The 26,731-nt window shown below is 46.5% G+C and overlaps 1 protein-coding gene across 16 annotated transcripts in view; it reads right to left on the bottom strand.

Moving 5' to 3' along the window:
* Positions 1–19,575, bottom strand: part of FNBP1 (formin binding protein 1) — a 975,957-nt gene extending 956,382 nt beyond the window's left edge. For all 16 annotated transcript variants that reach the window (XM_085613976.1, XM_085613977.1, XM_085613978.1 and 13 more), the window contains exon 1: positions 19,426–19,575. In XM_085613976.1, coding sequence (XP_085470102.1) covers positions 19,426–19,449 — 24 coding nt within the window. In that variant the 5' untranslated portion in view covers positions 19,450–19,575. The remainder of the gene's footprint in view (positions 1–19,425) is intronic.
* Positions 19,576–26,731: the final 7,156 nt, after the last annotated feature.

The following is a 26,731-nucleotide window of genomic DNA, read 5'->3' as shown; positions in this document are numbered from 1 at the left end:
GATTTCGACTTTGAGAACTCAATCAGCAATAAGACAAACAATGCTGACGTCACTTATAGGTTCTTGCAAAGATTTATTGTCACCAATACACCCTCGTAAGTCCTTTACAAAAGAGTACAAATATTTAATCAATCATTTAAGAAATACTGAATTTTATGATTGATATTCAGGTCCATTTCTCTTTTATGTTCCACACTGCCTCACTCAGTCTAAGTTTAAGGACCCTGTTTACCCTCCATAGGGTCAACAGATCTAGTTTCTATTCAGCGAAATAAAAAACCCAAGTGCTGATCTTTTGCATCACATTCAGTAGCATGTAGAGCAATAGGGCATATCGTATCCCCATGTTTCAGAGCTCTAAAATCTTCCGATATTCTTTCACACAATGGTCTTCTTGTACTCTCAATACAGATTTTCTTAAGTTCTATTGGAGAAAATAAAACTTCACAAGGATCTTCCAGAGACTTCAATGTTGTTTGTTTTACTGATGATCGAGTGGTCAAGAGTGAAATCTATACTGATTGAAGTAATACTGAAATACTGCAAACAATGCACTGGTTTAATACTTCAACTATTTCAATTATACTGAAACAATATGGTTTAGTCCAACTCTATTTAAGTAATGTTGAAACACTGCAAACAACATACTGGTTTGTAGTCCAACAATATTTAAGTAATACTGAGACACTGTAAACAACGCACTAGTTTATAGTCCAACTCAATTTAGTCAAACAATGTGCTGGGGTTTAGACCAATTCAATTTAAGGACTACTAAAACACTGCAAACAATATGCTGGTTGATAGTCCACCTCTATTTACTACAGAAACATGGCACACAGTACACCGGTTTATACTATAACCCTGTTTCAATAATACAGAAAAATGGCAATCAATGCAATGGTTTAGTCAACTTCTATGAGTAATATTGAAACACTGTAATCAATGTGCTGGTTTCTACTCCAACTCTATTTAAGTAATACTGAAACACAGCAAATAATGTATTTTATAAACAAACGATGTAAGTAATATTTAGGTAACACTTGAGCACTACCAATAACATTGAAAACAATGCACTGCTTTATTGACAGCACTATACAAAGTCATACTGAAATGTGTAATGAATGCAGTAGTGTATAATCTACCTCTATTTAAAAAATACTGAACGATGCAGTCGCTTAGTCCAACTCTATGTAAGTAATACTGAAACACTGTAAACAGCACTGCAAAAAATATTCTGGTTTATAGAATAGTTCAACTCTATACAAGTAATATGGAAACACAGCAAACAATACAGTGGTTTATGAGCCCAATATGTTTAAAACAGACAAAGTACTGGTTTATACTACAAATATATTTAAGTAGCACTGAAACAATTAAAACAATGATCTGTTTTATAGTGCAACTCGATATAAGGAAATAATGCATTGGTTTAGTCCAACTCTATACAAGTAATATGGAAATTTAGCAAACAATGCAGTGGTTTATGGTCCCAATATATTTATGAAAACTATTGCAGTGGTAAGTCCAACTCGATTTATTACTGAAACATTAAAAAATGTGCTGGTTTTTAATCCAACTGCAAGTATTACTGAAACTCTGCACACGGAGAACTGCTTTATAGTCCAACTCGATTTAAATAATACTGAAACACTGTAAAAACTTTATTGCCCAACACAATTTAAGCAAACAGTGCCCGTGTGTACTACAACTCGATTTAAGTAATATTTAAACTCTGCACTGGTTTAGTTGAGTTCTATTAAAGTAATATTGAAAGACATCAATCAATCTACTGGTTTAGTTCAACTCTATTTTAGTAATGTTAAACACTTCACTGGTTTAGTTGAATTCCATTCAAGTAATACTGAAACACAGCAAACAATCTACTGGTTTAGTTGAACTCTAAGTAATAGTGAAACACATCGAACAATGCATTTGCTGAGTTGAACTCTATTTAGATAATATTGACACACATCAAACAATGCATTCATTTAGTCCGACTCTATTAAGCAATACTGAAAGACTGCAAACAATGGACTAGTTTAGGTAAACTTTAAGTAATACTGAAACACAGCAAACTTAACTGCTTTAGTGCAACTCAATTCAAGTAAAATTGAAACGCAGCAAACAATGCACCTGTTAAGTCTGAGGTCTTCACTATGGGAGGTGCCCCTTGGTGCTCCGTGACTGTATTCTTAGAAGGCACAAATGTCTCAGCAAGTACTTGTCAATGAAGACAGCCTGGTAGTGCAACCTTGTTTATTTTGGTGCATTTACAGGCTGTCTTCATTTACACGATGCGACTGAATTGCATAGAAAAGTATGGTTAACTGTGATCCCGAGAACCATAGGGATGGGGTCACTGGACACTGTGGTGGCGTCAAAGAAATGGCTAAAAATAACAAAATATTCTATTACTTTGTTTTTTCACTTACAAATAACCGCATATAAAACAACACACACCATAATTGGAAAACAAATGCTAGTTAAACTCATCCGGGGGAAAGTTATGAAACCTCAATTGGTTAATGTGATCACTGAAGATGTCTATGTGTGATCAGAGAGCCACATCATTGAATCCTGGTTGGTGCAGTGGGAAATTGAGACTTATGTATTCATAGAGCTACAAGGTCCAAACCTGTGTCAGAAAGCACTGTGAACATGTAAGCCATTGTTTTAAAATGGTATTACGCGCTTTATAAGATAGGATGCAGCAAAATGATTTAGAGTTTAAGATAAAACAAGTGCTTTCAAAGTATATATTTTATTGGTACAAAATCATACTGCACCTACGGCCATCACCTTATGTGTTCAATAAAAGCACGTTTTGTACAGCTCACCTGATAACACCCTACATTACCTAGCAAAAAGGTTAAATCTTTATCACCATTGAACTTCGAGTGGCTCCATCAATAAAAGCCTTTACTCGCTTTGAAACAACCTTTGCATTCGGTGTTTAACCAAGTGCATACATTTAAAACATTTTAAAGTAGCAGCCACCCTGGTGATTAGGCCTGTTTTTCTTAGTTCTCTGTCCCTCCTTTGTCGTCAAAACACAGGAGACTCTACCCTCCCATGCCCCTGCACTTTCAGCCATAGCCGCCCTCAGGGTATGCATTAACTGAAAAAGTATGAGAACTTTAGGGCCCAGGTTACCACTACAGTGCAAGGAACAGGACCGAAACAAAGAGTGCGAGGGGTGGGTGATGTTTTCTTTAACACAAATGGGCAATCACCCGGCTTTGTGTCTCAGGCCTAGGAGTGATGGCCTAGTTGGCATAGTTATCATTGGTGCTGAAGTGCAGTAGCACCAAGTCCCAGAGGTCTGAGGGCGCAACTAAACCTCAATAATCGCTATTAACCTTTCTTGCTTGAATTAGAGCCCAGGTCACCCTTGTTGTGCCGGTGTTGCTTTGGGTTTCGAAGCAATGGCACAAAGGAGGGAAAGATTGAAGAAGAGGAGACACCTTAGATTAGGCCTCAAAGAGATGGCAGGAAGGGTTAATCGGGCAAGATGTGGGCCCATGCTTTTTAACAAAGAGAAGCGGAGACATCCCACTTGCACGGAATAAGCTTGTAGCTAATACTAGTGAAGAAGGTGCAGTGGTACTGAGTCCCAGAACTGTAAGGGGCCCACTCCATCACAATTACGACCTTCTTGCTTTGCAAAAGGAGAATGTTTTTTTTTCCTTGCTAGCATTAGGGCCAAGTGCATCCATGCTAAAAAGATGTGAGGGCAACACTTGAGCGTACATTTTACCCTGAAAGGAACAGAGCCTATTTCAAGATGAGTGATGTCCAGGCCTGGTGGAGAAGGGGTAAAACAAGCAGTGAAGACTGCCTGCAACTCGCGGCCACATTTATCATTTGTAGAGCATGTGCATTTGGGCCCAAGAGTGTGAGGGTCTCACAACAGCCCAATGAGGGGGAGAAATGTGTTTGGTCAATCTCTGTTTTTGCTCAATGTATTTGGTCTTTTGAAAGTCTCACATTTAGTGTGGATTACGAGCTGCAGAAAACGTACTACTGAAATTCTCTCATAAATCCCGGCCACTGTTTTCTACCGGCCCTTCCCATTCTTCAATCCTTGCCATCAAGTTCTGAAGGGAGGCCTGACGTCAAAACATTTTTCTCATAGGGGTAGACTTCTGAGGTCCAACTGATTTACAGAAACTCTGTTTTGTGGTAGACCATATTAAAAAAAAACCTTATTCATTAAGCCAGAAAAGGCATTTCAAGGGTGGGAGTATAAGGTCGAGGTACAGGGGCCTCACTCTTCAGTGAGAGGTGCATGAATGGGGAGAACACTGGGTAATGCCCATCGCAGCATGTGAAGAAGCGGAAGGGGCATGTCTAAGGAAGGTAAACAAGGCAGAAGACGGTGAGACAAAGAGGTGGTTACAAAACAAAGAAGAAAAGGAACTTTTTCTCTAAAACATGAATGTAAGTTGTGTTTGCAGGCGAGGGGTAGTATCGCAATCTATGGTTATAAATGATGAATAAAGTTCATCTGCTGATCCATGCAGGGATGTGAGCTTCTCTGGTCTTCCCCTTCACAAGTGGAAGGTTGCCTAGCCCCGTTTGGATAGTTTACCAGTGACAACCATATGCGTTTTAAAGATGTCAGAGTTGATTCCTTTTCAGTCATCTTATTTTCAAGTCTGCAGATGTGGCAGATAGAGTTCCACTGGTGACAGACCGAGGGAGGATCAGGGGTATCCAAGCCAGACATGATTCCATACAATGCAATTGCATTAGTTAGCGAACAGACTGGTGTACAGAATGAAAGAAGTTGTTCTTTTAGTAAAATAATGATGAGGATGATTTTGTGAGATTTCTTAAACTAGTAGGTCACTAGTTAGGGAATGGTAGAACAACATCAGATCAATAGCGACGCTTCCTATTGGCTGCACCAACAGGCATCGTCATCTGAAAGGCTCGGCTTGCTGAGTTTGTAGGGGGCAGTGCCCTGTGTAGTATGAACTTGATTGGTTGTGTAACAAATGCAGACTTACGCCATCTGCTGGTCCTTTCTCAAATTTGTCTGTGAAAGTCCTCAGGTGGATTGCTATAGAGAAGGTTTTCCTAAGGCTACAGGAGAACAGAGAGCAAGAGTGGTGAGATTTTTTAAATTCTAGGTATCCCAACACTGGAGAGGTTTACCAGATAGTGGCAGGGGTGTGGAATTCCTATAGCCTGACGCCAGGACATATTGTTTGGCGTCAAAGGCAACAAGTTTTAATGTGTATTTTGTCCTTAGGACAAGTAGACCCAACCCCCTGCAACACAAACCATTTGGCTGCCAGTTTACAGTAACACATTATGGATCAGAGAAGGAAGGCACTGTCTACAGTTAAGGTAATATTTGTGTCCATGTGTTAATGCGGTTCAAACCTGTATTTATAGTTCATTAATGCAAAGCCTTTATTATTAGGGTGAGCGCTCTAAATAAATGTAAGCTCGGACTGCACTACTGACAGTGGTTCCAGTATCCAGTACAGAAATGTGCACAAGTTTTCAAAGTTTAGCAATATGAAGCTATGTATAATTCTCCCAGAATTATCTCCGATTGGATGCAAATATTTGCAGAAGCTTGAAAGCAAGATTTCCAAATAAATTGTTAATAAAAAAAAGGAAGTAGGAAAAAAACATTTAACTAACCTATTGTAAACTTTGAGGTACTATTTCTTTAAAGCATCATTCAGTAAAATGTGTTGATGCGTGCTAGTATTACCCAAAGAAGATTCATAATGGAAAATCAGTTTCAATAAGATTATTGGAAACATAAAAATAAACAAGCGTTTGGCAAAGCCAGTAAGTCTTAAATTGGTGATCAGCCTTTTGGTTTTGTCAATGTGTGACTTGTTTTGGCATGATTTTTCTAAAACCTTATCGGTGTGGGAGCTGCTGGGCCCTCACCATTATAACAAACATTGGCAAAAACAAAAAATTGTTTTTGGTCTCATTAAGCACACATTTCCACAGTAGTTTGTGGCACTGAACAAAACTACGTAATGTGCAGATATGCTCCTTGTGAAACAGCAGAATAATGTAGGTAGGTAGATAGAAAGGAAAAGGAAGGAAGGAATTTACACAAAGACACGGTTAACTCCAGACCTAATTAGGGGCCCAATTATTAAATAAAGTCTCAAAAGTGCACCCATGGTATATGCCCTTGCATTAAGTGCAGATATACAACTTTCATGAAATCACTAGAGTTTACAGAAGTAGGCTAAGAAATAGTACTCCTTAGAAAACATTTGTGAACTGCATTTTAGCATGAGCAAATATGCATGTCTAGATTTTCTCATGCGAAAATCTGAGTGTTTACAAGTTCACTTTCCCTCCAACCACTTTTTTCCCAACCCTGGAAGAAGTTTCACATCTGCCATGGTCAGGAGTAAAGTTCCAACCTTTCTCGGTACGGGAAAAGATTAAAGAAGAATGAAAACCTTTAAACCGTGAAAGTTAGTAGGTTTGTACAGACCCTGGAACTATTGCTTACCACTACCTTCAGCTCCAGTATGCAAATCTGCTGGAACGTGGCAACATAAGGGAATGGCTCGTATTAGAGCCCTGGCATAACCAGAGATGAAATATCAGAGATCCTATATAATGAGATTGCTGACATTAATTGTCGCCACATTACATAGAACAAAAGGGACAAGTGGATTTTGTTACAGGACAAATGGATTTATGAAGCAACCAGCCCCATGGACAAGGAGATAAAGTAGATATTTTATTAAATTCCACACCCCTGTAGTGGGCAATTTTTTGCATGGATTATATGTTTGCTTTTTTCTCTCAATGTGTCCCCAGAAAGACCTATTAAGAGGAGACCAGAATGTTGACGTTTTGTATTTCTTCCAGGATTTTCCTTTCATTTGGGGTTAAACTTATATCTCAGCACTTGAAGACACAGAATACCAAGCTAGGTAATGATGCAGGGTTCCATTTAAATTCGGAATCGGGTCTCTGGCAGACACTGCTGAAAGGCGAATTTGGTTGGCTTAATGGTATTTCCAGACAGTGCGGCATAAAAGCCCAGTTCTTGTAACGGGGTGGACATCGATGTCAGAGGATTATTTATAATCAGTAGGAAGTCACTGGTATGCGCAGAGAGCTTGAATTTGTTGGTTTGGAATTGGATACCGAAGATCAGTTAGTTGTGTCTCATTCTCTTGAACTGTGGTTCGAGGGCCAGAATGAAAAGGAGAGGAGATACTGGTCATTCTACTCATTTCCCATTTTGGAGTATAAATCTGGGGGAAAGATAATATTAGTGAGATGAAACACCTGGGGACTGGCATGGAAACATTTACTGTATCTGATCCATTTGTCATGAGAGACAGAAGGGGGCAACTCAGCGATGCCTTTAGGGAGGTCAAAGGTGCACGATGTAAATTCCGCTTGATCTGGCGCGTTTATTTTCTGAACGAACATCTATGTTAAACATGAATATGCTTTAGGTTTGCTTCTCTGCTCACTTGCTAAAGACAATGACTTCAACAAAGGGCTCTTACCCTCATTTCTTGATTTGTTCCTCTGTGAAATGGATCCAAAAAAGAAAAACTCTTTGGCTGCAAATGTCTCTTTGGACACACTCTCCTGCAAGCACGAACCCGACCGGAAGGTATAGAAGCGTTTTACTGAGTAGTTCTCCAGTTCCGTAGTGGCAGCTCACTGTGCTTTGCTCCACGGCTTAATTTTCCTGTAAAGGGTGTGCTTTCAACCCCAGTTTAACGTTGCTCTCGCTCATTTGATTTTCTCCCCTTGCCCGCCACGTTGCTCTGTCTTTTGTTTGCTTCCCTATGCCCTCCGTGCCCCTTCACCCACCACGCAATCATTTCGGCTTCCCACATCCTCCCCGCTTGTGTTCCTTCTGCTACCTTCTGTTTGCAACACCCCCCAGCCCTCCCACACACACTTTTAAACAAGCATTTGGAATGCAATAGGTCTAGCATTTCCAAGAGTTAAAGCTATTGGCATCGTAAATGGTAATGCCTTTTATTTATGTTTTGAAAACCAAAACATAAATAAAAGGCATTGTCATTTACAATGCCAATAGCTCAAACTTGCGTAAATGCGAGACCTATTGCATTGCAGATGCTTGTTTTTATGGGCAGCTGGGTAATGGAAATTTAGGGACCATACGGTAGGCGGCTAGCAATCAAAGCTGCACAAAGTTAGACTCTGGCCAGTGCTTTAAATGGAACTACAAGAGTGCAGTTACTCCTTACCCCAGAGTACTTGTTTTCTGCCGAGAACTGCAGTTACTCCTTGTCCCCGACTACTTGTTTTCTGCTGAGAAGTGCTGGTACTCCTTGTCCCGCAGTACCTGTTCTCTGAAGAGCAGTACAGGTACTCCTTGTCCCAGGATACCCGTTTGCTGCTAGGAAGCGCAGGTATTTTTTGGTCCCAGGGTACTTGTTTTCTGCTGGGAAGCGCAGTTACTCCTTGTCCCAGGATACCCGTTTTCTGCTGAGAAGCGCAGGTATTCCATGTCACAGAGTACTTGGGCCATACAATATATGGCTAGAAATCCAAGTGGCACAAAGTTCTACTTTGGCCAGTGCTTAAAATGGAAATAAAGATGTGCAGATATTCCTTCTCGCAGAGTACCTGTTTTCTGCTGAAAAAGCGCAGGTACTCCTTGCCCCAGAGTACCCGTTTTCTGCTAAGTGCAGGTATTTCTTCTCCCAGAGTACCTGCTTTCTGCTGAGAAGAGTAGGTACTCCTTGTCCCAGAATACCTGTTTTCTGCTGAGAAGTGCAGGTATTCCTTCTCTCAGACTACCTGTATTCTGCTGAGAAGTGAAGGTATTCCTTCTCCCAGACTACCTGTTTTCTGCTGAAAAGTGCAGGTACTCCTTACCCCAGAGTACCTGTTTTCTGCTGAGAAGCGCAGGTACTCCTTGTCCCGGAGTACCTGTTTTCTGCTGAGAAGTGTAGGTACTCCTTGTCCCAGGATATCCGTTTGTTGCAAGGAAGCGCAGGTATTTTTTGGTCCCAGGGTACTTGTTTTCTGCTGGGAAGCACAGTTACTCCTTGTCCCAGGGTACCCGTTTTCTGCTGAGAAGCATTTTCTGCTGAGAAGCGATATTCCATGTCCCCGAGTACTTGGGCCATACGGTATATGGCTAGCAATCCAAGTGGCACAAAGTTCTACTTTGGCCAGTGCTTAAAATGGAAATAAAGATGTGCAGGTATTCCTTCTCGCAGAGTACCTATTTTCTGCTACAAAGCGCAGGTACTCCTTGTCCCAGAGTACCTGTTTTCTGCTGAGAAGCGCAGGTATTCCTTCTCCCAGAGTACCTGTTTTCTGCTGAGAAGTGCAGGTACTCCTTGTCCCAGAGTACCTGTTTTCTGCTGAAAGAGTGCAGGTACTCCTTGCTCCAGACAACCTGTTTTCTGCTGAGAAGCGCAGGTACTCCTTGCCCCAGAGTACCTTTTTAGCGCAGGTACTCCTTGCCTCAGAGTACCTGTTTTCTGCTGAGAAGCGCAGGTACTCCTTGTCCCAGAGTATCTGTTTTCTGCTGAGAAGCACAGGTATTCCTTCTCCAAGCGCACCTGTTTTCTGCTGAAAAGCACAGGTAATCCTTGTCCCAGAGTACCTGTTTGCTGCTGAGAAGTGCCAGTACTATTCCTTCCAAATGCACGAAGTGCAGGTGCTAAGTACCTAGGAGTACCTACCTATTTAAAGCCCCGACTCTAGCACTGCTCGGGTTATAAGGGCCCACTCCGCAGTATTGAAATTACAAAATAAGTAACCCAGCCATCCAAGGCCAAGCTGGCACTAACGGCCTGTCGCCACATTCACAAAACAGGGCACAGACTGTAGTCTAAAGAGGCCCCCTGGTGTGCAGGGAGGTGCTGCTGGGCGGGCGGCCTTCTCGCCATGTGGACACTACAGATAACCGTGCCACCCAGTACGGAAGTCTGGACTCTGCATGTACACCACAAACAAGGGGCCGCTGGGGGAGCAGCTGGGGCAAGCAGGGGCACCAGGTATCTGAAGCAGGTACACCGGCCTGGTTCTGGAGACTAAACCTGTGCCCATCTCACTCTTCACAACTGACCCGTTGCACTTACAGAACCTGGTTCAGCAAGGGTCGGACATGCATTACACTCCTGATCCATCATTCGGCTATGAGGTAGATTCACCAGCACATGCCCTGGCAATGACTGACGCACACTGTCATTTCAATTATCTGGGTGTTTACTGAAACGAGCATTACCTGGTACTGATGACATTTAACTTTCGAGGATAAACAAAGCTCTGGCAGCTCACCTCGCTCTTCCGTGCTCATCAAACGAAAATACAATGTCATTCAAAGAATGCAAGCACTTTGTTAATACAATCCATATCCCTGGAGGCGTTGAAGCTCTCCCTTTTGGCAAAAATAGCGTTTCCATAAAAACATTACACTCTAAATATGACAATGAGGCGTTTGGATACAAGGGGGAGGCAGCCTGGAGGTGCGGTGACGGAGAAGCTTCCACACAGCTGCAACCCATATTAAAAGCACTAATAAACTGATGCGGGAGGGGGCGAGGGGGCATCACCCGAAGCAGAGTCTTTTCAGAACGGGTCTTAGTTTGACCTCACCAGGCCGAATGAACCCAGGGCCCACTGGAAAGCTGCAGGATGGATCAACAGGCGCAAAAGACTCCCTCCTGCTCGACCAATAGCACTGCTCGGTGGCACACACCTTCCTCTGCCTGGCATCACGGCCAGCCAATGAGACCTTTGATTATGCACCCATCTGCCGCTGCATGGCACTGCTCCAACCGACCACACGGTCCCCTGTCCAATATTAACACACACATCTTTCCCTGCGTGGCACTGACGTAGTGCCAACGCTCAATGTTCACACACCTTCCCCTGCGTGGCACTGAGCCAGTCAGTGCCCAGTGTTCACACACCTTCCCCTGCGTGGCACTGAGCCTTTCAGTGGCCAGTGTTCACACACCTTGCCCTGTATGGCACTGAGCCAGTCAGTGCTAGCGCCAAGTGTTCACACACCGTCCCCTGAGTGGCACTGAGCCCGTCAGTGCCAGCGCCCAGTGTTCACACGCCTTACTCTGCATGGCAGTGAGGTAGTGCCAACGCTCAATGTTCACATACCTTCCCCTGCATGGCACTGAGCCAGTCAATGCCAGTGCCAATGTTCACACACCTTCCCCTGCGTGGCACTGAGGCAGTCAGTGCCAGCGCCCAGTGTTCACACACCTTTCCCTGCGTGACACTGAGCCAGTCAGTGCCAGCGCCCAGTGTTCACACACACCTTCCCCTACGTGGCACTAAGCCCGTCAGCGCTCCATGTTCACACACCGTCCCCTGCGTGGCACTGAGCCAATCAGTGGCCACTGTTCACACACACATTCCCCTGCGTGGCACTGAGGCAGTCAGTGCCAGCGCCCAGTGTTCACACACCTTTCCCTGAGTGGCACTGTGCCAGCGCACAGTGTTCACACGTCTTACCTTGTGTGGCACTGAGCCAGTCAGTGCCAGCGCCCAGTGTTCACACGCCTTACCTTGCATGGCACTGAGCCAGTCAGTGCCAGCGCCCAGTGTTCACACGCCTTACCCTGTGTGGCACTGAGCCAGTAAGTGCCTGCGCCCAGTGTTCACACACACCTTCCCCTGCGTGGCACAGAGCCAATCAGTGGCCAGTGTTCACACACACCTTACCCTGCATGGCACTGAGTCGGTGCCAGTGACCAGTGTTCACACGCCTTACCCTGCGTGGCATTGAGCCAGTCAGTGCCAGCGCCCAGTGTTCACACGCCTTACCCTGCGTGGCACTGAGCCAGTCAATGCCAGTGCCCAGTGTTCACAAACCTTCCCCTGCGTGGCACTGAGCCAGTAAGTGGCTAGTGTTCACACACCTTCCCCTGCGTGCCACTGAGCCAGTCGGTGCCAGTGTTCACACGCCTTACCCTGCATGGCACTGAGCCAGTCAGTGCCAGCGCCCTGTGTTCACACGCCTTACCCTGCGTGGCATTGAGCCAGTCAGTACCAGCGCCCTGTGTTCACATACCTTCCCCTGCGCGGCACTGTGCCAGTCAGTGCCAGCGCCCAGTGTTCACACGCCTTACCCTGCATGGCACTGAGGTAGTGCCAACGCTCAATGTTCACACACCTTCCACTGCATGGCACTTAACCCGTCAGTGCCAGCGCCCAGTGTTCACACACCTTCCCATGCGTGGCACTGAGCCAGTGCCAGCGCCCAATATTAACTGACACCTTCCCATGTGTGGCACTGAGGCAGTGCTGGCACCCAATGTTCACATGCACACCTTTCTTTGCATGGCACTGTAGGAGGGCCAAGGCTTGATCTTCACACTATTTTCCATACATAGGTGCCAGGCTTTGTTACTCAGTCACCCTCCTCTAAACAACACTTGTAACAGAGTGCCAACCCTGGATCTTCACGCATTGTTCCGTGCACGGCACTGTAAGAAGCGGAGGGGTCAATCTGCACACACTTTTCAATTCAAGGCACTGTACCATGGGGGCACTTAGCACACAGTGGCACTGTGGAGGGGCAGGTTGGATCTTAACACACCTTTTCCTGCGTGGCACGGTGCCAGGGATCCACTTTGTGTGGGTTTATCCCTGGACCATGGCTTACTCCTCGCACTTAGACCACAAAAAGTACTCCTATGGTATGTAAATCGTATCCACGATTTACCTCAGGTGGACCCTAATACAATAGTGATGGGAAGTCCCTATGTGAAGCTAAAGGTAGTAGCCCACTAGGGAGTGGGGTAGGAAACAAATTCTTTTATTTTATCTACCCTCACACACCCAAGTGGTGTCATGCTTCATCATCGGGTCACCCGGACGCCTAAAAAGTCAGGGTGGGTTCAACCATATTCCAGGGAGCTCTTATTGAAATTATTGGCCAGGGGGGAATTAAAGATTAAAGCTCCATGGGCAGATACCAGTTTCCCTTTATTCTTGGATCTGTCAGGGATGTTAAAAATAGATAGATAAAAGGGTCAGTTAGGGTATTATGGTCCTAAGACCCTAGTGCCAACATGTTTCAACCCGCTTATGCCCCTATAGGGTGCTGGACTTTCTTCAGGGCAGTGAAAAAGTCCTCCCTGGAAAGAAAAACAATAATAAAGGGAATCTCCCTATACTGTTATTTATACAGCTGCTCCTTTTCTCGACAAGAGTATTTTATCTTTTCTGGTACTCCATCCCGATGTGGGAGAGGAGGAGTCTCTCAAGGAACCTCACGTCGTAAAAAAGGGGTAGCCCTGTAGTCACACAACCGTCAAGGATCCTGCCCCACTTCGTAACCTAATCGGTGTGGGTCCCTGGGCTCTGCTCCTCGCACGCCTATTCATGTACAGTTCTATATCTATGCCCGGGCTCCATTGTCACACACCTCTCCCAGCATAGCACAGTGCCACCCACTGCTGGTTTCCACACTTCTTCCTCTGTGTGGTTCTTTCCCTGTGCTACGCTCAATCTCCTCGCAAGCATTTGTCCTGTGCCATGGGTTCTTCCTCGCACACGTTTCCCTGTGCCAGGGGTCAATCCTACAACACCTTTCCCTGAGCCAGGGTTCCATCCTCGCACACCTTTCCATGTGCCAGGGGTCCATCCTTGCACACCTTTCCCTGGGCTACCCACCACTGTGACAGAGGTCCACCTTCACACACCTTTCCCGGTACCAGGGGTCCAGCCCTGCACATCTTTCCCTGAGCCAGGGTTCCATCCTCGCACACCTTTCCCCGTGCCAGGGGTCCACCCCTGCACACCTCTCTCTGTGCCAGGGGTCCATCCTTGCAAACCTTTCCCCGAGCTCTCTACACCTGTGCCAGGGTCCATCTTCACACACCTTTCCCTTGTCTCTACCCCTGTGCCAGGGTCCATCCTCGCACACCTTTCCCTGTCTCTCCACCCCTGTGCAGGGTCCATCCTCGCACACTTTTCCCTGGGCTCTCTGCCGCCGTGCAGGGTCCATCCCTGCTCACCTTTCCCCGAGCTCTCTGTCCCTGTGCCAGGGGTTCATCCCTGCACACCTTTCCCTGGGATCTGTGCCCTTGCGGCAGGGTCCAATCCCGCTCACCTTTCCATGGGCTCCTTGCCCCTGTACCAGGGGGTCCACTCCCGCTCACCTTTCCCTGGGCTCTCTGCCCCTGTGCCAGGGGTCCACTCCCGCTCACCTTTCCCTGGGCTCTCTGCCCCTGTGCCAGGGTCCATCCTCGCACACATTTCCCTGGCTCTCTGCCCCTGTGTCAGGGGTCCATCCCCGCTCACTTTCCCCTGGCTCTATACCCCTGTGCCAGGGTCCTTCCTCGCACACCTTCCCCTGGCTCTCAACCCCTGTGCCAGGGTCCTTCCTCGCACACCTTTCCGTTGTCTCTACCCCTGTGCCAGGGTCCATCCTCTCACACCTTTCCCTGGCTCTCTACCGTTGTGCAGGGTCCATCCCCGTTCATCTTCCCCTGGCTCTCCACCCCTGTGCAGGGTCCATCCTCGCACACCGTTCCCTGGCTCTCCCCCCTGTGCCAGGGTCCTTCTTCACACACCTTCCCATGGCTCTCTACCCCTGTGCCAGGGTCCATCCTCGCACACCTTTCCCTTGCTCTCCACCCCTGTGCAGGGTCCATCCTCGTACACCTTTCCCTGGCTCTCCACCCCTGTGCCAGGGTCCTTCCTCACACACCTTCCCCTGGCTCTCCACCCCTGTGCCAGGGTCCATCCTCGCACACCTTCCCCAGGCTCGCTACCCCTGTGCCAGGGTCCATGCCCTCTCATCTTTCCCTAGTTTCTACCCCTGTGCCAGGGTCCATCCTCGCACACCTTCCCCTGGCTCTCTGCCGCTGTGCCAGAATCTATCCTCGCACACCTTCCCCTGGCTCTCTGCCCCTGTGCCAGGGTCTATCCTCGCACACCTTTTCCTGGCTCTCCACCCCTGTGCCAGGGTCCTTCCTCACACACCCTCCCCTGGCTCTCCACCCCTGTGCCAGGGTCCATCCACGCACACCTTTCCCTTGCTCTCCACCCCTGTGCAGGGTCCATCCTCGCACACCTTTCCCTGGCTCTCCACCCCTGTGCCGGGGTCCTTCCTCACACACCTTCCCCTGGCTCTCCACCCCTGTGCCAGGGTCCATCCTTGCACACCTTCCCCAGGCTCGCTACCCCTGTGCCAGGGTCCATGCCCTCTCATCTTTCCCTAGTTTCTACCCTTGTGCCAGGGGCCATCCTCACACACCTTCCCCTGGCTCTCTGCCCCTGTGCCAGGATCTATCCTCGCACACCTTCCCCTGGCTCTCTGCCCCTGTGCCAGGGTCTATCCTCGCACACCTTCCCCTGGCTCGCTGCCCCTGTGCCAGGGTCCGTCCCTTCTCATCTTTCCCTAGACTCTACCCCTGTGCCAGGGTCCATCCTCTCACACCTTCCCCTGGCTCTCTACCCCTGTGCCAGGATCCTTTCTCGCGCAGCTTCCCCTGTGCCAGCAGGGCTGTGGAATTCCTATAGCCCGACGCCCAGGACATATTGTTTGGGGTCAAGGGCAACAAGTTGTAATGTGTATTTTATCCTTGGGGCAAGTAGGCCCAACCCCCTGCAGCACAAACCCTTTGGCTGCCAGTTTGCAGTACCACATTTTAGATCAGGAAAGGGCATTGTCTACAGTTCAGGTAATGTGTGTCCATGTGTTAATGCTGTTCAAACTTGTATTTATGGTTCAATAATTGAATGCCTTTATTATTAGGGTGAGCGCTCCAAGTACATGTTGTAAGATCAGACTGCACTACTGACAGTGGTTCCAGTATAAAATTGAACTCACGTTTTCAAAGTTTAGTAATATGAGGCTATGTATAATGGCCCCAGAATGCGCTCCGATTATATACAAATATTTGCAGAAGCTTGAAACCAAGAGTGATGATTCTTTGCTTTCAAAATAAGATGTTCACAAAAAAATGCAAGTAGGAAAAAAACATTTCGATAAACTACTGTAAGATTCTAGGTACCATATCTTTGCAGCATCATTTAGTAACCTGTTGATGTATGCTAGTATTTCCCAAAAATATTCATGATGGAAAATCAGTGTAACCAGTTTAAATACAATCATGGAAACCAAAAATAAACAAGCATTGGCAAAGCCAGTAGGTCTGAAATTGGAGGTCAGTCTTGTGGTTTTGTCAATGCGTGACTTCTATAAGCATGGTTTTTGTAAAACCTTATCGGTATGAGAGCTGCTGGGCCCTCACCATTTTAACAAACATTGGTATAAGCAAAAAAAAATGTGGTCTCAAAAAGTTCACATTGCCACAGCAGGTCCGGGCACTGATGAAAACTACTTTGCGTGCCAATATGCTCCATGTGAAAGAGCAGAAGTCTGTCATTCACAGTGAAGCCAGCTGATAGAGAGAGAGAGAGACCAATTTTTAATAAACACAATAGGTCATGGTTAAGGCCAGGCCTACTTAGAGGCCCAATTATTAAAGAAAGTCTCAAAAGTGCATTCATGGTATATATCCTTGCATTCAGTGCATACATACGGTTTCAGTGATTTCACAGAAGGATGCCAAGAAAAAGTACTGCTAGAAAATATTTGTGAACTGCATTTTACCATGAGCAAATATTCATGCGTAGATTTGCTCAGGTGAAAATCTGAATGTTTCCAAGTTCACTTTTCCTCCAATCACTTTTTTCCTAACCCTGAAGACGTTTTACATCTGCCACTGTCAGGAGTAAATTTCCAACCTTTCTCATAATGGGAAAAGATTAGATAAGAGTTGGTGAAAGCCCTTAAAACATGACATGCGAGTTAGTAGATTTGCAAAGACTCAAAAGGGCCTTCTAACCCCAGAACTATTGTACCACTATCTTTAGCCCCAGTATGTAGACCTGCAGAAACATGGCAACATAAGTGAATTACTAGTATTCAAACCCTACTATGGTACGAGCCTTGTCATAATCAGAGAGGCTATTTCAGAACTCTTTTATAATGAGATTGCTGCCGTAATTTGTCACCGCATTGCATGCAACAAAAGGGACAAGTGGATTTTGTTACAGGACAAGTAGATATATGAGGCAACCTGCCCCATGGACAAGTAGAGATTTTATTAAATTCGACACCCCTGGCCAGGGTCCATCCTCGCACACCTTCCCCTGGCTCTCTGCCCCTGTACCAGGGTCCTTCCTCGCACACATTCCACTGGCTCGCTACCCCTGTGCCAGGGTCCATCCCCGCTCATCTTTCCCTTGGCTCTACCTCTGTGCAGGGTCCATCCCCGCTCATCTTTCCCTAGTCTCCATCCCTGTGGAGGGTCCTTCCTCGCACACCTCACCTTCCCCTGGCTCTCCACCCCTGTGCAGGGTCCATCCCCGCACATCTTTCCCTAGCTTCTACCCCTGTGCCAGGGTCCATCCTCGAACACCTCACCTTCCCCTGGCTCTCTACCCCTGTGCCAGGGTCCATCCTCGCACACCTTCCCCTAGCTCTCCACCCCTGTCCCAGGGTCCATCCCCACTCATCTTTCCCCACGCTCCCACATCCATCCCCGCCTGGCCGGACGGCAGAAGGCAGCGTTTACAGTCGGTTCATTCAGGCACAGACGATGCTATTTGCTCCCACTCCGCAGCAGAAGCACGGCTTTGTTTTGGCAACAAACGAGGCTCGGCGGGGGCTCTGGCAGCGCGCAGCCTCGGGGACGGCCCGCTCTCGCCCCCGCAACCGTCTGGGCTGCAAGGAGGGCATGAAAGGCTCGTGTGCCACGGGGTGCAGGCTGGAGCTCCAGCCCATCGCCGAAACTTCCTGGGCGCGGGGGTGCTTCTGTTGTGGGCACCCCTCCCCGCGGGGCTTCCCCCTGACTCCAACTGACCCCTCTCCCCCCCCCCCCCCACGCCGGACACACGCCCCGGCTGACCATGGTGGACAAACCTTCACCCCCGCAGCCAATGGACGACCAAAGATGGACTCACAACCCTAAATGCAAAATCATGGACTTACCCCTCACTCCCACAACCAATTTAACAAGATGATGGACACACTCCCGCCCAAGCTGACACATGAGGGACTCGCCCCCACTCCCCAAGCTGACACATGATGGACTTACTCCCACCCCCCAAGTTGACACATGATGGACTCGCCCCCACTCCTCCAAGTTGGCACATGATGGACTCGCCCCCACTCCCCAAGTTGAGACATGATGGACTCACTCCCTCCCCAAGTTGAGACATGATGGACTCACTCCCTGCCCAAGTTGAGACATGATGGACTCACTCCCTGCCCAAGTTGAGACATGATGGACTCACTCCCTGCCCAAGTTGAGACATGATGGACTCACTCCCTGCCCAAGTTGAGACATGATGGACTCACTCCCTGCCCAAGTTGAGACATGATGGACACACTCCCTGCCCAAGTTGAGACATGATGGACACACTCCCTGCCCAAGTTGAGACATGATGGACACACTCCCTGCCCTAGTTGAGACATGATGGACACACTCCTTCCCCAAGTTGAGACATGATGGACACACTCCCTGCCCAAGTTGAGACATGATGGACTCACTCCCTGCCCAAGTTGAGACATGATGGACTCACTCCCTGCCCAAGTTGAGACATGATGGACTCACTCCCTGCCCAAGTTGTGACATGATGGACACACTCCCTGCCCAAGTTGTGACATGATGGACTCACTCCCTGCCCAAGTTGTGACATGATGGACTCACTCCCTGCCCAAGTTGTGACATGATGGACTCACTCCCTGCCCAAGTTGTGACATGATGGACTCACTCCTTTCCCCAGTTGAGACATGATGGACTCACTACTTCCCCAAGGTGAGACATGATGGACTCACTCCCTGCCCAAGTTGAGACATGATGGACACACTCCCTGCCCAAGTTGAGACATGATGGACACACTCCCTGCCCAAGTTGAGACATGATGGACACACTCCCTGCCCAAGTTGAGACATGATGGACACACTCCTTCCCCAACTTGAGACATGATGGACACACTCCCTGCCCAAGTTGAGACATGATGGACACACTCCCTGCCCAAGTTGAGACATGATGGACACACTCCCTGCCCAAGTTGAGACATGATGGACTCACTCCTTCCCCAAGTTGAGACATGATGGACTCACTCCTTCCCCAAGTTGAGACATGATGGACTCACTCCCTCCCCACCCCTCCTGAAGTCGAGATATTGTGGTGGACTCACCCCCGCTGGTCACAGATGGGCTCATCCTTCCCCCTCCCTCCCTTTGTTGACCACAGGTGGACACCCTCGGACTTCCCCTCCTGACCAACAGCAAGCTCGTAGCCCCCTCCTCACAAAGCGTCCACAGCCTCTTCCGTGACCCCTTGAACCTTCCCCTACCCCATGACCCTCTGCTCCCAGGCTGGTCCTCTAGCAGCATCCCTCCCGCATAAATCCACGGCCTTCACTCACCCAGAGCTCGCTGCCCCAGCTCATGGCTCCGCTCCCGAGCCCACCGGAGCTCGGACACCCGTGCTGCCCTGCCCGCCGCCGGAGCTACGCTCTCTCCGCCTCGCAAAACCGCTCAGTGGCTGCGGCAGCGGGAGCGCGGGCAGCGGGCACGAGCAGGAGCACAGCCGCAGCGACACTGAAAAGGGACTGGAGGTGGGGGCTGCCTAGAGCTGGCTCTGGCGGTGTCAGAGCAGACGGCCAGCTTGGAAAGAGCACGGCGCGTGGAAGACGGGAACGAGAACTGGCATTGAACGGAGATCCAAGCCGCGGGAGAGGTCTGCTTCCCTTAGAGACGGAAACCCGTTATTATTGTGCTTCTTTATAGCGAACATTTTAGTAAAACTCATATCGTATAATAACATTAGGTAATACCACCATCTTTTACACATGATAGCATTTGAAAGTTTTTTCAAATAAAACTTGTGTGTGTGTAAGCCTCTGTCATCGTCACCCGTGAACTTGGGGACGTCTGTTAACGGTGCGTTCACTCACTCTCGAGCGTATAGTCCGTCTACCATGTCCATGCCCTGGCAGGGAATGTCAGTTGAAGCCTGAAGGCGTAACGCGAACAGAAAGGGGAGGGGCGCAAAATGACAGCTCGGGGGACGCGCCGCGCGCGCTCGTAGAAAATAACGGGCCGGACAGAGGCAGCTGTGACAGGGGCGAAGACGTCACCGCACCGAGGTGGGAGGGGGGCCCGGGCCTGCGCGTGCCTGCCACAGGGACTCAAGCTCGGAGCCAACAGACGGCGCCTCGCGCTCATAGGATGGATGGCGAGGGTCCTCGCGCCCATTGGTCACGGATACTGCCTCACGCTCGCCCATGCTTGTAGCGGCACGCGACTGACCCCCCCCCCTCCCGAGACAGCGCGCGCTCCCGTGCGTACTTACGCCCCATGCGTACGCCCGTCGCCCGCTCGTCCCCGCGCTTTCTCCTCACACCTCCGGAGCGGACGGAGGGCGCCCCCACCCTGATAAAGGCGGCGGCTGCGAGAACATTCCAGACCATAACACTTCGTTGTCAGTCGCAGATAGGAGGTTTTGAGGGCACAACTGATTGAGGGCGGACTCCTCTGTTATTCCTGGTTCAGATCAGATGCTCTGTAAACTAATCCGCACCAGGAGTGCAGTCAACATCTTTATTCAGGCCCTGGAGCACCAGCAACGAGAGCAAAATCTGGCACGACTCGCTCCTTCAAATCCTTCAAGGAAATGAAACATGCTAAGCCCCCATTAACCCTCATCCCTACAAACCTAACCTGGAAGCCACCTAGGCCTCATTAGCACTCCTACTAGTGACGGAACCGTTCCCAGGAGGGTCTGTAATCTACCCCATGTCAACAGATTTATCTTCCCCAACCCCAATAGACCTATTCAGGTTATCATCCACCACACCAGTCTCTCGGTTGGACTATAGCATCGTCAAGATGAACCCTCCTGGATTTTCCCCACTAGCAACATTACAATCCTCATATCCACCCCTGGTAACCTCTGGACTTTTACTATATATATATATATGTATATATATTATAGTCAGGGGCGTTACTTAGTAAGATTGGGGATGGCGTGAGCATCAGATTTCCCTTTCAAAATATGAATGTGTTTTTGTCAGAGTACGTATGGTAAAATCCGAGGTGAAATCCGACAGACTATACCTGACTGAAAGCACCCTTACCCAACTATTCATCTGAAAATACAGTTATTAGGGGGGTGTAACACCCTAAACCTCCTGAAGCTACGCTCTTGATTTTAGTCTCTTAAAACTGCGGTCCTTTTGAGATTCCAAACCTTGCCATGACTCCACTGAATTGCATTAATCTAAATTTTAATTACGCTTAAAGGTTCAGAGAACGGACTCTCTCTCTTCCTTACTTTGTTACCTTCCAACTATTTTTTAACCTTAACCCACATGCCTTCCTTGACCAAAACTTTCCTGGACCCCTTAGAATCTTACAAATGTTTGCATCTCAAATGTGTATTAATAATATTTCTCCTTACGCCCTCATTAAAAAATATTGGTACGTGAGGATTGCAATAACCACTCAGGATTACCTATAGATCTCACCCCCTTCCTGTCAAGACCTCAAAAGGAGACACACCCAAAACATCATGAATAGTCGTACTGTACAACCATACAATTTAAAAAAAAAAAAGTATTTTGCAATCTTTGTTGTTCTTCACTGCCGATGGCACAGCATTCTTCACATCTCTGTTAAACCTTTCTAACATTCCATTGCTACTGGAATTATACAGTGAACTAGTCCTGTGTTTAATACCAACTCTTACAAACTAATTTTTAGCCACCAGATCCACAAATATGACCACTGGCCAACTTGAAAATATATCTATGATTGCAATTATATATTTGGACTGAAAACCTAGTATCCCCATAATGTCAATTGCAACAATTTCCCATGGGTAGGGACTGAAGGTTCACACATGTTGGGTCTTGATATCCTCAAAGATTCACGAGAATTCGCACAAGCCACACAGTTTCTTACTATCATCTGTACAAGCAACAGGATCACAGGTCATTTCCGACTTTTGTAGTTTCTCGGGTGGCTTCTCGTGTTTATTTCTGTTTGTAGGTGCTCTAGGATGCTCCCTCCACTATCCTTCTGAATCCAAATAACAGACTAACATATCCACCGCTCAAATTACTTTCATATTTCACTATACTAATTCACGACTAATCCCCTAAGGGTTCAGGAGTAGCGTGCTACTCGCCGAAAAAACGCTTCAACACTTCGTCAGGGGTAGCAAGCACTATATAAATGAATACCTTTTCCCCCTTCTATCCCTCCACTATCATTCTCAATCCAAATAACTGATTAACATATCTACCACTCAAACTACTTTCATATTTCATTATACTAATTCACCACTAATCCTTTATGGGTTCCTGAGTAGCGTGCTACTTGTCGAAAAAGCGCTTCGATGCCTCGTCAGGGGTAGTATGCTCTGTATAAATGCAATTATAATACAATACAATATCTAATCATGGCCACCGATACCACTTCTTCATGTTCTGTTCAGTCTTTACAGTGCCACTATGACCTTCATGACGCAATTTAACAACCAAACCTCTCATTGTAATAGGTGGAACTACTCTGTCACTTCTTTTAACTAAATTATTTACTACAGACCGTTAATTTCTAACTTCCTCAAAATATTTTAATTCAGGAGCAAGTTTAGACATTTTAGGCCATTCTCGCTCTATCAAGCCCTTTTATTCGTCTAAAACAAAAGCCTATCTATATTCATTCTTCCTCATTAGTCACTGGTACACCCTGGTCATGAATTATTGCTGTTTGATACTCCTCCCACTCACTTTTGTCGCACTGTTGAATGTCAAATGGCATTCGAGATAGAAAATCTGTCATTACATTACTCTTTGCTGGTACATATTCAGTTCTATAAATCAAATCCTGTGATCTCATCAACATTCTCGAAATCCTTTCGAAAGCATTAAACATACCTTCAATAGCTAATAGTTTAACAAAATGTTTATTATCACTCCTCACAACACACAGTCTACCTCAAACAAAAGATCTAAAATGTTGTAACACCCAGTCACATGCTAAAGATTCTTTTTCTATGACAGAAAATTTCTCTTTAACTGGTCATAAATCGTGCGAGGCAAATATAATAAACACTTCCTTGCCCTTATTATCATTCTGTGTCAAAACACTCCTTGAACCTTTATTACTAGCATCAGTCGTAATGATGTTCTGTAGGTTAGAATCAAACATTTTTAGGGCAGGGGCTTTAACATTTGCCTCCTTAATTTAATGAAATTCCGTTTGACAATGAAGACCAGAAAAACTTGTTTTTGTTTTTTTAGACGTTGTTTAACATTATAAACTCTATTTGCATCCCCAGTCACACATTTTGCATAAAGTCTACAAGACCAAAACATGATATCATTTCATCTTTGTTTGAAGAGGCCAGAGCATTCTAAAAATGCTTCCACTAATGCAGATTTAAGAGAAACACAATCTTCACTCAAAACATGACCCAAATAGGGCACAGACTGAACTACAAACTGACACTTTGAATATGCAACTGTTAAACATCTTTTCTCAAGGATACACAAAACTGTTTTCAAATCATCACCATTTTCCTACCTGCCCTTGCCCTTATATAAAAATGTCATCTTGGAAACATTTTCATTTTCCCAAATCATTGATGCATCAGTCTTCTGGAAGACGGCAGCTGCTGAAGCTAGCACAACGAGCATCTTTTATATTTATAACATCTAATTGGAGTAATGAAATCAGCAAATTTCTTACTTATGCAGGAAGATTTGGTAGTACGTCACTGATAAATCTATAGTGATCAACCACATAGTATTGTTTGTGAAGGCCAACATTTCAGAAATCTTGGGAAGTGGAAATGAATCCACTAAAGTATTGGTATTCAAATAAAGTAAATATATACAGAATCTAATCCTTGAGGAATGCCTGTCCGATCACAATACAGATTTGAAGTCAGCAATAAAGAAATTTAAAATGGCAGCACATAAAATTACACTACGTGACCCCGTAACATGACCGCTGTTTCATCCAGATGAGATAATGAAAATTCATAGGAGTTAACAACGCTCACAGACCAAGCTACACGTGAGGACATGGAGATCAATGTCGTGCGGAGCGAATTGACGGTAATCTGTTGTTCTCCAAACTGCTTGGCGACAGGGTTGCTCGAGTGAAAAAGACCTTGGTGGCACGCGGAGCAATTCAAACGATGCACTTCGGTGACACGTGGAGCCTTTAACAACAGCTGATAAAGCGGTAAGGCATTTCAGCACAGTACATACCGTGAATTGCAGAATTCACTGTAGGCAGTAAGGAGGTTAAAGATAAGCGCATTCCAGCATCGTGTTGATCTGCCAAGATAATCCACAAATGGAAAACAACTCACAAGAGGCATCGCGTGGTTCAGTGGTGTTCCAGGAGCTCGTCTCCAAAATTAAAAATAATCCAAATTAGGAGTGTAGTTAAATTCTTCATTCAAGCACTTTCTTCCCTCAGGAAACTAACCCCAAGTGTTCTAACACATGAACTGAGTTCTAGAACATCAGGAGGCTGCTTTGAAGAACATTAGCAGGGAATAAATAAAACATTCAAGCATGCTAATCAAAGTGAATGCTAGTACTTATATACAGGACATAACATGCTTCTAGCCTTAACTGAAATAAACTTCAGCATGTGCTTATTGATCATCTCCTTACTACATTGATGTGAAAGGGAGGAGCTACAAAGCTCCGGACAATGTTGTCTACTTTTATTGTAGAATTCATATAGCTCTTATTAGAACACCAATGTGTGCATTCTCATCCATTCTGCAGCATGTGTTGATCTTCCTCTCCAGGGACCCGCATTCACCACATACTTTCCTTTCTGTTACTGAATGCAGCATTTTTTATTGTTTTCTATTAAATGCACATGAATTCTACATTCCACGTCGCAGTCATTTTTCTTTTTTCCCCATGTTTATATTAGCATATTCCGTCCTATGACACAGCTTATTAGCATGTGTCATTATCCCTCTTCCCCTCAGAGCCTCATGTTGGGAGTCCCCCTTTGGGGTTCAGTAAATGCATATTCAATCAGTCATGCATCTACAGGGCCTAGCATCATCTTTCACTTCGAGAAGTTTCACTTCCAGTTTCTGTATGTAAGTCCCATTACATTTCCTCTCTTCCCTTTGACGTCCGCCATCTTTGTAGCCTCAGCTTTCACTCATTGCAGCAAAGTGAAAAGCCAGCTTTCATGTCCAGTGCCACAGGAGATTTCCATGCCATTGCAATATGGCTTTTAGACATTGCAAACGTCAGATCAAGAAACCTGTGAAGATATTTATCTCCTTTGGCTCTGGGTCGCATGCAGAGTAGGCATGATTTAGGTGTCTGCGCAGGATGACACTGATGGTTAGGTCTGCTGTGTCTCCACCACTTCCACCTAAACCCACACCATTACTGGGCAGTCCCATGCCATGTGAAAGAATCCCGCATCAAGTGTCCCACATCTCGGGCACCCAGAAGTAGCATTGGGGAACATACGTGATAGGCGGTGGGGGTGAGATGACCTGGTGAAGGTAATTAAACTGGGTAAAATGAAAGCAAGGGTTTTGGGACACCTCTTTAACCTGTCGCTGGCTTGGGTCTACTGTTTGTATCCAAGTGGAGTTCGAAGGACCAAACTTCCATCTCGCCCTAAAAAACAACCTAACACTAGTGTCCAGGCTGAGTGGCAGATCACCAGCTGGAAGTGAGGAAGGGAGGTGTTTCCACCTTTGCCAACCCCACGAGGAGAAGCACAACTCTCAGTCCCCGCCATCTCGCAGATGGGCACACCCAGCCAACCAGAGTGAGGCATATGCCCCCTCCCACTGGTGGGTGGTATAATGGATTAGTTACTTACCTGTAATCCTAGTTCTCATCCAGGGGTATACTCATCAAAGTCATAATCTATGAATAATCCCCGCCCACGTGCGGGATCCAGGAGCATATAGAAAATACATATATATACATATATATGCATATGTGAAAACATATACATGCAGCCTAAAATGTTTCAAACATGGTAAAAATGCTGAAATTACATAGGTTTGCATTGTAGTACCCCTAACCCATAAGGAGAATAGCAAGATCGAGACCCACTAGAGCAGGGCAAGACCGAGACCCACTGGAGCAGTGAAAAACCGAGACCCACTGGAGCAGGGCAAGACAGACATATGAAGGAGAAGAGCAAGACTGACAGACACTAGAGCAGAGCAAGACACTGGATAAGAGCAAGTCTGTCAGACACTGGAGACGTAGAATGCCAACAGACATAGAAAACAAGCATTTACAATGCAATGGTCTCGGCATTGTTAAAGTTAGAGCTATTGGCATTGCTCATGACATTATTTTTGTTTATGTTGTTGTATTTAAAAGATTTAAAGAAACGGCATTGTTATTTACAATGTCAATAGCTTAATCACTCTCAAATGCTCCTGCAAGGGAAACGCTTTGTGTGCTCTTGCACCCCCCCCCCACCCCTCCCACTTGTAGCGCGAGGCGCGCGCTTGTTTAAACTAACGATGTGTATATTCACAAAGCGCTTACAGGCTGTGAAGTCAAAGAGCTATGAACACCCACCTCTGCGGCCCCCTTCTCTTCCTAAATCCATTGTTTATTTTTTTGCAGGTTGATATAGCGCAACCTCTACCCGAAGGTATTGGAGCGCTTTAAATGACCACCAGTTACCTTACACAAGACACAT

The sequence above is a fragment of the Triturus cristatus genome, chromosome 1_2 (assembly GCF_964204655.1).
Source record: "Triturus cristatus chromosome 1_2, aTriCri1.1, whole genome shotgun sequence".
Lineage (NCBI taxonomy): Eukaryota > Metazoa > Chordata > Amphibia > Caudata > Salamandridae > Triturus > Triturus cristatus.
This window is presented reverse-complemented; position numbering and strand designations above follow the sequence as displayed.